The sequence below is a fragment of the Hyposmocoma kahamanoa genome, unplaced genomic scaffold (assembly GCF_003589595.1).
Source record: "Hyposmocoma kahamanoa isolate Upper Pololo Valley unplaced genomic scaffold, ASM358959v1 202, whole genome shotgun sequence".
Lineage (NCBI taxonomy): Eukaryota > Metazoa > Arthropoda > Insecta > Lepidoptera > Cosmopterigidae > Hyposmocoma > Hyposmocoma kahamanoa.
Window position 1 is genome coordinate 7,039,283 of NW_020653726.1, and position 12,264 is coordinate 7,051,546.

At 37.5% G+C, this 12,264-nt stretch overlaps 1 protein-coding gene across 17 annotated transcripts in view; it reads left to right on the top strand.

Annotated features, from left to right (window-relative positions):
• LOC113226958 (Down syndrome cell adhesion molecule-like protein Dscam2) overlaps window positions 1-12,264 on the top strand; it is a 73,157-nt gene that overhangs the window by 34,999 nt on the left and 25,894 nt on the right. For 10 of the 17 annotated variants that reach the window (XM_026459800.1, XM_026459792.1, XM_026459786.1 and 7 more), the window contains exons 7-13: window positions 3,921-4,047; window positions 7,741-7,889; window positions 7,966-8,149; window positions 8,269-8,372; window positions 8,456-8,712; window positions 10,147-10,304; window positions 11,184-11,338. In XM_026459800.1, the coding sequence (XP_026315585.1) occupies window positions 3,921-4,047; window positions 7,741-7,889; window positions 7,966-8,149; window positions 8,269-8,372; window positions 8,456-8,712; window positions 10,147-10,304; window positions 11,184-11,338 (1,134 nt within the window). Of the gene's footprint in view, window positions 1-752; window positions 877-3,920; window positions 4,048-4,087; window positions 4,212-6,068; window positions 6,193-7,740; window positions 7,890-7,965; window positions 8,150-8,268; window positions 8,373-8,455; window positions 8,713-10,146; window positions 10,305-11,183; window positions 11,339-12,264 lie in introns of all 17 variants that reach the window. The other 7 variants (XM_026459790.1, XM_026459798.1, XM_026459799.1 and 4 more) reach the window with 3 other exon arrangements.

The following is a 12,264-nucleotide window of genomic DNA, read 5'->3' on the forward strand; positions in this document are numbered from 1 at the left end:
TGTAAATTTCCTTTTGAACACTGTTATGCTATAAAAAATAATCTGCTACGCTTACGAATTACGTGATCAATTTAGTAGATAACAATATCTTTTTTCTCTATTTGTAATATTCTTCAGTCTCATATTGTCAATGTGTGAAAGGACCAATGAAACTTTTTAATTTATGAGTATAAATAGAGAATGAAGGTATTTTAACAAGTCTGTACACGCAATTTTAACTACATTACGTATACAAACTTCATAATTTGAAATATCACTTGCCTGAATGTTGGGATAGGGTACCCTGCAGAGCCTTGACTCGCGTAAAAGTGCTTCTTGGTTACTACAATATCACTTATCAGACAAGAGTAGGGAAGCGTCAGAAAATTTCGATTGCTTATTTCCAATTTGGTGTCAAATCCTCGTGAACCCGCCTTCTCCCAACATGCGCAGAGCCCGTGGGGCGGGTGCCACCGAAGTTTCCTAGCGCACAAACGACCAGCGGCTTCCAGTTCAGCGAGAACACCAGACTCGCTATGTTATGTCCTGCACAGGCTTTCCCGTCACCTACCTACCGGTAAGATGTCCGTCTGAATTAACAAAGTTTTGCCTCCTTTCTCAGTAAGAGAAAGTCGATAGGCCACTTTGATAGCTATATCTCAAGTGGGACTAATGTTTATTGCTTTAATTTATTTAAACGTCCTGCTCCAGACTCCTTGTGCCTTCTGGTATTTTTGGCCAAACTCTATGAATTTATATAATAACATTTCTAGAACCGGTTGGCCGAGTACCTCCAAAATTTGCAACAGTATTGACAGGAATAAAATTTGAAGTTAAAAACAATGAGTCTTACGCGTTGCAGTGTCCCGCTCAAGCGTTCCCGACACCGCTATTCAGGTAAACTTAACAGAATTTTTGTTTTCTGTCCTCTATAAAGCCTGTCAGTCGCGTATTATCACAATTAAGTTCCACCTAGATGGATCAAGAGGAACAATAAATTTTACTACAATGTCCAGCATTCCTACTCCCATTGTTTAGATAAATATTTACTTGTGGGTTTATGATGTGTTTTTAGATTTAGACTGCTCGTTATCTCTAATTGTCTATTAATTACGTTGTAAAAAAATTTTGCCTTTGCTCCAGAACCTATGGGAAAAGTTTCTCCAAAATTTCCAAGTTTAGAAAAAAGTCGGCTTTTTAATTTTAACACCAATGAAACCATTTCGGTCTTATGCCCTGCTCAAGCGTTCCCTTGCCCAATGTTTAGGTAAGTAATATAATATCGCCTAAATTCGTACTCCAAAGTTGAAGCCGACGAAAAACTCATCTATGTATTACTTCACTTCTTCAGAGCCCGTGGGAAGAGTATCCCCAAAGTTCCCGACTGGGGATATTAGTAGAACGTTTATAGCTAGTACAGAAGACAACGTTCCATTGCTTTGTCCAGCGCAAGGGTTCCCTGCTCCACTATTTAGGTAATTTTAATAAACACTACTATGTAATTATTCTTGTAACAGAGCCCATGGGTAAAGTGTCACCAAAATTTCCATCGATGGAAACCGGACGAAGTTTTACATTTTCGTCAAACTCGTGTGTCACATTGCTCTGTCCGGCTCAAGCCTTTCCGACGCCATTGTTCAGGTATTTTCCTTATTTTTTATTATTGTTTCTTTAGAGCCTGTGGGCCGCGTCTCACCAAAGTTCCCCTCAATGGATAGTTCCAGAAGTTTCAGCGCTATCCTTAACAACAGCTTGACAATATTATGTCCAGCGCAGGCTTTCCCCATCCCAATATTCAGGTAAATCCTTTTCACTCAGGATCTTAATTAGGTACACGTAATTTCATTTTTAATAGAACCGGTCGGTCGTGTGTCACCTAAATTTACTTCTGGGGATAAAAGTCGTGCATTTGATGCTATGGGCGGCGATAGCATCCCACTCTTGTGTCCCGCACAAGCTTTTCCTGCTCCAACGTTCAGGTACATGAATACCACTCTACATTAGTATAATTTTTTTAGAACCTATGGGTAGTGCAGCTCCAAAAGTAGCAATGAAAATGATTGATATTACCGAAGCGTCATCAAATGACACAGTCACACTACTTTGTCCAGCACAGGCTTTTCCTGTTCCGATGTTCAGGTAATAAAGATAACTTAGTTATAATAGCCGTTCAGGGTTGTTTATTTGTGTTCAGAACCTGTTGGAAGAGTTCCTCCGAAGTTTCCTACTATGGATAATGTTAGAGGATTCAGTGCATATGTCCATGATAGCCTAACACTGTTGTGTCCTGCGCAAGCATTTCCAGTACCGCTATTCAGGTAATTGATGTTTCTTATATTTCTTATAGAGCCAATTAACAGCGCCTCGCCGAAAGTTCCAAGTAAAACAATTGAGTTTGTGGATTTTTCGATGGATTCAAGTGTTACGCTGCTTTGTCTGGCGCAAGCTTTTCCTGTTCCACTGTTTAGGTGAGTTTCAAACTCTAAATCATACAACATGATATTTGTTTTAGAACCGGTCGGTTTGAAGGCCCCTACATTATCTACAGATTTTAAAATGGCGTGGTATATTAAGGACGTGAAACAGGGCTTCGCATTACTTTGTCCAGCGCAGGGATACCCAGCTCCTTTATTCAGGTACTATAGATGAACTGCCGTAAGCTTGGGCCTCCTGATAGTAAGCGGGACGCGGAGCAGGTGATACGTTCGGTTAAGAGTGATACGATATAAATAGCTCGATATTTTAATATTAATGCTACCTACAATATTGTCTTTGGATGAAAACGGTATTTTGTTTATTTACTTACGTCTCTCTTAGTTTATTTAAAGTATATTTTCACGTTGTTACTACAATTAATAATGAATTTTAATACATAATATTAATAAAAATAATATGCTGTGTGTCGTTTATTATATATAGTAACTAGTATAGTTAGTTAATATTGAAATATAAAAAAATAAATTATCCCCATGACAATTATATGGGACATATAATTATATGGGCAATTTTACGTGCATTTAGCACGTAAAATGGCCGATGTTTTATAATATTTTTTTATTAATAAACTGTATTCCTCGAAAGCGCTATATAGCGCAAGACGAAGAATAAAATTTCGATCCACGTCCCATCAATATTATTCCTGAGCTTTGTATAAACAATTTATGGTTATAATTAGTTTAAAAACTTTAAATTATAAGCACAAGATTAAAATATCTTAACCATGTTATCGACAAACCTTAATAATTGTCTTTTATAACAAAATTTTTGCCTGTCTGTTTATTGTGAGTTACGCAATATCGGTAGATTCATATTTCACAATAATGTCCTGTGTGTTGCGCGCATTCTATCATATAATTAGATCATTGCCAATTTCACGTCAGTTACTACCAGCGGACAGCGACCAACTAGCTCATTGTCCGAAGTGCGTCCTCGCCCAGCGTACTACAAAACACCAGGAGTGCCAAGTATACGGCAGTTTACCTATAAATCGATTTTGGTCGTTTTTAGTAGCAGTAGAGTTTCTTGTGAAAGAGTTCGCATAGGGACGTACTGTCATATTACCTATTTCTGCCGCCAAGCAATAATATGAGCATTACTGGTGAAATTACAGGCAGGACTTGTCAATTTATGTCTCAGGGTGAGGGGCGTAGTGTCAGTGCCCCTAAGATCTTTGCGATGTAAAGCTCTGAGTGGCACTCCAACTGTTATGGACAGGCGCGTTACTCACCTTACCACGAGACATACGACTTGTTCTTCCCGTCACTTGGTATTATAAAAAAAGAAACAATTGGCTCCAAAAGTACGTCTTTTTTAAGTGATTCCAAGCTACCATGTTCTGAAATTCCGCATGATTTCGCATTAATATGTCCATTGCAAGGGTTTCCCGTCCCACTCTTTAGGAAAGAAGTTCTAACAGTTACTTGTTTTTTTCAATATTTCAGAACCAATCAGTTCTAAATCACCTGCCTTTGCTTCCGAAGATAAGTTATCATTTTTCAAATTGAGGCCAGTGGGACACAGTTTAGCTTTACTTTGTCGGGCGCAGGGTTATCCGGTTCCAAATTACAGGTACAAAGTTAGTTATTAAAAGCATATTATTCCCTTCTAGAGCCTATTGGATCGAAAGCTCCATCGTTCTCTACTGACAATAAATTTTCTTGGTACGTGAGAAAAATAGGCCACGATTTAGACATTTTGTGTCCAGCTCAAGGCTACCCAGTACCATTATTCAGGTGAATAAAATTATTTTATTTTAATTGTAGAACCTGTTGGCTCAAAATCCCCTACATTCTCAAATGATGTACAATTCTCTGGGATCACTCGTAATTCCGGTCAAGATTTTGCTATTTTATGTCAGGCTCAAGCATTTCCTGTTCCACTGTTCAGGTAAGAAGAGATAAATTATATACCCGCGACACAGGGTTTCCCTAATGCGGGGCTATGTTGAGTGTGAGAGTTATTGTGAACGTTATTTTGACGTACTCGGATTCATCGTGATTCTCACAGAACCAATTTGGTTCAAGGTGCCAACATTTTCTATGGAATTGGAATATAAAAAAACTCTAACGAAAGTGGCAAGTTAAACTATTGCACTTTTGTGCCAAGCTCAAGCTCGCCCGATTCCTAACTTCAAGTGAGTGTTCTAAATAATTTTATATTATAATGTTCCGGCTTAGAACCAGTAACAGCGAGAGCCCCTGCGTTTGCGTCTGCGGCATCTTCTTACAGTTCTGATATTCAGGAAAAATCTGAAGGCTCTTTACTTTGTCACGCTCAGGGTTACCCTCAACCAACATTCAGGTAGGTTGATATATATATATATATTATATCAAACAACTTTTAGAACCTGTCGGGGCAAAAGCACCAACTTTTTCTACGGAATCAAAAAGCAGCACATTTATCAAAGAAATCGGACATAGTTTTGCTCTACTTTGTCAAGCTCAGGCATCTCCTATGCCGACATTTAGGTAAGTTTATCGTACTGTCATTGCATTTCTAATCAATGTTGGCTTCTGAGTTTCACTGTCAGTTCTAAGTTATCTTAGGTCGAGCCGAAAGGGTACCCTCAAAAAATATTTTTGGTTCACTTATTTTTCAATTTTGTTTCTCTACACTTCTTATAGAACCTGTCGGAGCAAAAGCACCATCCTTCTCTACCGATTCTAAAGGGAGCATATTCGTTAGAGAGGTTGGACATAGTTTTGCTTTGCTTTGTCAAGCTCAAGCATCCCCTAAGCCTGTGTTTAGGTAAGTTTATGTTAAGTTAATGTTTTTCATGTACAGAGCCCGTGGGTGGGTAAACCACCAACCTTCTCTACTGATTTCACTTTGTCAGTGGTAACAAGATATAGGGGTCAAAGTTTTGCAATGATGTGTTAAGCTCAGGTATTTCCCGTATCGATATTCAGGCAAGTTACGGTTTGTTTAAATGTTTCTAAAAAATAAATCTTCGTTTTCTATCTTTCATTTGTTCGATGTAGAGCCCATTGGATCCAAACCTCCATCGTTTTCGACTGAAGGTACTTCTATCAAAAGAGAAGCAGGTCGAAACTTTGCTCTTCTTTGTCAAGCTCAAGCTTTTCCTGTACCATTATTCATGCAAGTTTTATATATTTATGAACATACTCGTGCTTCTCCCGTTAGGTTCGTCTAAACATATAGTAATTTTTTTCAACAATGTTGTGTTTCTTGTTTCGATTACATTTGAACTATGCTTTGTGCAGAACCCGTGGGATCCAAAGCCCCATCATTTTCGACTGAGTCTGCTCTTTCATCCATTAAAAGACATGAGGATCAAAGCTTTGCTCTTCTATGCCAAGCTCAGGCATATCCTGTACCAGTATTCAGGCAAGTTTTGACGAATATAATTTTCAAAGTTATTGTAATCGTAATGTTCTAGAGCCAGTTGGTGCTAAATCTCCAACATTTTCATCTGAATCAATGGGAAGTATATTCAGGAAACGTATTGGACAAAGTTTCGCGTTATTATGTCAAGCTCAAAGTTACCCGGCTCCGAAGTACAGGCAAGTTTTTTTTTTAAATACAAACGATAGAATTAATAGATAATCTCTTCCATTTTGATATCGCAGAACCAGTCGGCTCCAAAGCGCCCACATTCTCGACAGATGCTAATAGTATTTCTTTTACGCGTAACGTCAACCAAAGTTTTGGTCTGTTATGTCAAGCCCAGGCCTATCCAGCGCCCTTATTCAGGCAAGTTTTTTATGATACATCAATCATTTCCGTTGCTATTAGACAGGATACAAGCAATATCTTTAACTGATGTACTCCAGAACCAGTCACGAGTTCTAACCAAGCATAACTACTACGCCAAAGGTACATTACGCTCAACAAACCTCATTGGCACTATTATGTCCGGCTCAAGGATATTCTGTACCAAAATCAAGGTGCGTTGACAATATCTCGTATTACAGAACCAACAAATAAGATTGCTCCACGAAGCGACAAAAGCAGAAAATTTGAAGGGGGTGAAATATTTTTAGTTTCTCAAGCACAGTCAGTTTACCTTACTTGTGAAGTAGCGGGTTATCCAGCTCCGGTCTTCAGGTAGGTCGACTTATAACGCAAATCAACATATTATATTCGTAACCAATAGAATATAATTTCTAGGTGGAATTTTTATTCTTAAGTTCCAAATGATGTTTGTATTTATTTTAAACTAAGAACCGTCTAAATAATCCTTACAGAACCAACCAATAAAATTGCACCTAGGAAAGATTCTACTAAAAACTTTGAAGGTTGGGAAGTAGTCTTCGTACTTCAGAATGATACAGCATACCTGACATGTCAAGTAGCAGCTTTCCCCGCACCTTTGTTTAGGTGAGTGAAGCATGGCTTGTGTCAGCCAGTTTCTATTCCAGAACCGTCCGGTAGAACTGCACCATGGGCTGAATCGACAAATAGGTCAGGGAGACCTCGCATTGCTTTGCGAGGTCCAAGCTTATCGTACTCCTTTGGTGAGGTACAATCATATTTAGAGCACGCCGGCCGGCGGCATTTCACGCATTCATCTATCACGTAGTCATTACTAAACTACTCCAATGTACTGATGAGCGTTGTTATTGCAGTCTGTTGCGACGGGGGCCCCGCCCGCGCGTGATATGAAGGCGTGATGAAACGCGGCCGGCCGCGCTCTTATATGGTTCCCAGCCAAAGTAACGATTGAGCTGCACAGACACCTTCTGGTAAGTGTCAGGGTGTTCTTGTTATCATTCAGGCGCTTTAATCTTTACTTTGTGCTTTTCGTGGGTCAAGACCGCTTAATATGTCCGTTATTATAGGAAAATATCATTTAAAGACTGTCGGAACGTTGTGTACTTCCTATAATTTTGTCCTTATTGCTAGCTTTGGAATTTGTTTTGTTAATCACTAGGGTTGGAATAATTTTGTTCGTCAAGGATTTGGGTCAAGAGGAAGCTCCTCTTAACAATTTTCCCACTTATCGAAGTTTTGATTTGAGTACTTTCTTCTTAAAGAGCCGACTAATAGCGTGTCTCCAAAGCTGTCTAGTGGTCGTTTACAAGAAACTGTTGTACAATTTGGAGAAATGGGGACGATTCTTTGTTTGAGTCAAGCCTTTCCAGTCCCTCTATTCAGGTGGGTGGCTGTAAGGAATATACCCTTATTAAATACCGGGATACCATATTAAATTTAAAACGAATAAAACTTCCGACATCCTTAACACTGCAATATGCAGGAGTCTGATTTCAAATCCGTTGAACTTTTTCTCTATTGTTACAGATGGTACAAGTTTATTGAAGGCAGCAGTAGAAAGCAACCAGTTACACTCGATGACAGAGTAAAGCAGGTTTCAGGAACACTCATAATCAAAGAGGCTAAAGTGGAAGACTCTGGGAAATATTTGTGCGTAGTCAACAATTCTGTTGGTGGTAAGTATTACAAATGAAAGTATTATACAGAATAAAAAATAACGCATAGATTAAACCAACATTTTCAACATTGCAGGTGAATCGGTTGAAACCGTGCTAACAGTAACAGCTCCGCTAAAAGCAACAGTAGAACCGGCGACGCAAACGGTGGACTTCGGAAGACCAGCCGTATTCACATGTCGATATGAAGGAAATCCTGTAAAGACTATAACTTGGTTAAAAGATGGCAAGGACATGAAACACCACGACCCGATTTTAAGGTAAATTAAATTTTCGTTTCATTTTATGGTGTACAAACCAGCAAACAGATAGACGATTTGTAATAATGACGATGGTACTAGTACTATAATAATATTAAATGTAATCATATCTCTTTCAGGATAGAATCAGTGAAGAAAGAAGACAAGGGGATGTACCAGTGTTTTATTAGAAACGATCAAGAAAGTGCTGGAGCTAGTGCAGAACTGAAACTTGGAGGAAGATGTAAGACGACAGATCATAATTCGTAATATAATAAAATAGAATAATTTTTGTACAAAACTAATATATTCTTTATCAAATTACAGTCGAACCACCACTAATCCGCCATAGCTTTGGTGAGCAAACTTTGCGATCAGGCCCGTCTCTCAGACTGAAATGCGTCGCGTCTGGTAATCCAACTCCCGACATTGCTTGGCTCCTGGACGGCGACAAACTGAATAGCGGAGAACGCTTGCAGATAGGACAATTCGTTACGGCTGATGGCAACGTTGAATCTCATTTAAATATCTCTTCTGTACACACCAACGATGGCGGATTGTACTCTTGCATTGCGTCTAGCAAGGTACGTCTACTAAGATTTTCCATTTCCTACTTATTATTATTCTTTCTTTACACAACAATCAAGTAATAATTTTTCGTATTACGATTAATATAACAGCTATTTATTCGTTCTAAACTTATTTAGTTATGGTATGCTTTCAGTTTACTGATTTATTTAGATTTTTGTGCTTACAATATTCTGTAACATCTATGATAGCCAATATCCATACATAACCAATTATAGTTTTGCATCTATAATAACAGAATATACAAATACAAGTATTTAATTAGAACATGAACAATACACATACCTCAAGTACTTGTAACAAAACGATAGCCAATAACCATACATAACCAATTATAGTTTTGCATCGATAATAATAGAATATACAAATACAAGTATTTAATAAGAGCATATATATACCTCAAGTACCTACTTGTAACAAAACGATAGCCAATAACCATACATAACCAATTATAGTTTTGCATCTATAATAATAGAATATACAAATACATGTATTTAATTAGAACATGCAACAATACACATACCTCAAGTACTTGTAACAAAACAATTACATCTGACCGAACAAGAGTCGATAGATAATAACCCTACGCCAAAAGACGCATGCTTACTCAACCAACTGTTTCATCAAGATCTCTCATCTGTCCAAACTCTTGTTAGCTCTACGACATGCACTATTTTTTCTGTAGTTAGCCGTCGAAATTGTCTTTTGATAGCCTATTTTAAAAGTGACATACGTGTCGCCTTTTTTAACCGACTTCAAAAAAGGACGAGGTTCTCAATTCGACTGTATGTTTTTTTTGTATGTATGTTACGCGATAAGTCCGGTATTTGTGAACCGATTTTAGTGATTCTTTTTTTGTTGGAAAGAGGGTACCTCCATAGTGGTCCCATTTTATTTTGAAGAAAATCATCCACCTCTAAGAGTGGCCTTATTTTAATGGTAGATTTTGCTGTTCTCTAATTCAAGGCGTTTTTTTCTCTCAATATACTTTGAATAGTGAGAACCGATTTCTATTATCTCCTGTGTCAAGTTCCGTATAGTGGCGAACTAGGGGATGAATCCAGGTTTGCGCACTTTCCGGTAACCGGTTTCAAAAAAACTTAGCAAACAGATGTAATTCCAGCTACTTTTGAGGTCGGTTTTTTTAGTACTCTGTACTGAGCTTATTACGTGGTAAAGGCCACATTTTTTTTATCGTTCGTCACTCACAGGTCAACTACGAATTTTAATATTACAAATATACGAAAATTATTCGATGAATAGTGAAAATGTTGATACACATTATCGAGACTCTGATAGCTAATACTTCACTCACACTCACGTGATCATCAAGCGCGACGGAATTATGTAGAGTCGTCTAGTGCGTACTTTGCACAACTTTTAAACTGTTTAGTAATGTTTCATGTTGTAAGCAATTTTTTTACATAAAGGTGGGAAGCGTGTCACATTCAGCTCGCGTGAACGTCTACGGTCTACCCTACGTACGCCCCATGAAGAAACGCCCTGTCGTCGCCGGAGACACCCTTATCGCCCACTGCCCTGTTGCCGGCTATCCCATAGACTCTATTGTTTGGGAAAGAGACGGAAGGTAGGTTTCCGGTCCCTTGTTTTATAGTTACGCATATTATCATATATATTAACATTATACAAAGTATGATTGGTGATTCAATATTTATTGAATAAAGTAAAAGTTAATAGATTCAGGTGTTTCAAAAAATGGAAATAAATTACTGAAGGATAAATCGTAGAAAATAGCTGCGCTTGAGAGAAATTTTACTTCATGTAGTTAATTTTCCCATTCTCCCTCCGCAAAAGATTAATAAATAAATAACACTACGGTCAACTGCAACTACGGTCACAAACACCACCATCGAAAGTATACAGGTGTTTCGCCAATCTACGAGGTATGCTTAAGAGTTGTTGGTGGCCGAACACGGCCGAGTCAAGCAAAATTTTATTATATGAATTTTAAAATTAACTAAATGAAAAAATATTTTACACAAACGCAGCTATTTTTCATGATTTAACATTCACTGAGTTTGCGGAGAAGCAAATTAATTCGTTTCCATTTTTAAAGTTAATGTGAACCCTTTACAGTAACAAATATATACCATAGCCATTGACTTACAATTATATGGACGTCGGGTCCGCGCTAAAAAGTGTCCGAACTTATAGGGCGTTAAAATCGTATACAGAGCGTCATTCACGCTTGTCTTCATTTGTTCGACTGACAGCGAAGCAAGCAAAATTAGACAGTACTGCTGCGGTGACATTACAATTTAAATTCAACGTTTTAGCTTTTTCATATTCCTTTACATGTCACTACGTTTAAATAGGTTGACTTGGGACATTTTTTTCGTGGTTTTTGTATTAGACCCGTCGTCCATTTATTTGTAAGTCAATGACCATAGCCGAAAATATGCTTAAGACAGCGATTTTCATAATTTACTTATTTACATTCTACCAGGGTACTGCCCATTAACCGCAAGCAGAAAGTGTTCCCTAATGGTACTCTAGTAATCGAGAACGTGGAGCGAATGAGCGACCAGGCCACCTACACTTGCGTTGCTAAGAACTCACAAGGTTACAGTGCAAGAGGAACTTTAGAACTTCAAGTTATGGGTAAGTTATATTATAATTAGTTGATTTTATTGTACCAACAGCATTTGGTACGCGAAAGTTAAGATACACCTAGTACGAGTATCATACGAGTCCGACAATTAATTAGATACCCTATTTTCGTAGATAGAGGGTTTTTCAACAAGAAATTTGTTTTGTAAATCGAAATAAAACAATAAATTTAGATGACAATGATTCAAATTTTGATGGTATTAAAAAAAGTAAGGTTTGGCAATTATGAATTAAAAAATGATATCTGATAAAATTTATCAGTAACTTATGATTGACAGATGTAGATTCTTTCATCAAAGTTTTAATCACGTTTTGACAAAATGGTGGGTCTATTTCGGTAATAACTTCACGAATTTTGTGTTTTAAGGCTGCAATCGACTCGATCATTGTCATCTAAATTTATTGTTGTATTTTGATTTACAAAACAAAGTTCTAGTTGAAAAACCCTATACTATACGAATATCCAAGATAATTTAATAAAACATCATTGAATATGAATTGAAACTGGAAACAAAGTCGCATATAACGACATAACGACTTTACTTATCGAAGACTTTAACGTACTCCGTGTTAACTGGTCAGTGTGAGTGCAATGAATTAATAACAGTTCCAGGTACATACAACAATAAATATAGATGATACTTCTGGTACAGTCGATGCCCTAAGATACCTGACTCTCTAACCGTCTATTTGGTTCTGAGTAGATCAGTGTGAAGAAAAGCGTTTAACAAAATTAACCTTTGTCCTGAGAGCCGTAAAAATCATTTTGGTATGAGTTCCTTATTGCATCATTAGTGAATGACGTTTCAAGAAACTTTTTATGCCAATTTGATCTTTAATTATATTGCATAAATACCAATTTCGACAAAAAAACTGGAATTCCTTTACACTTTTCTGTTGAATACGTAAGAAGGCTC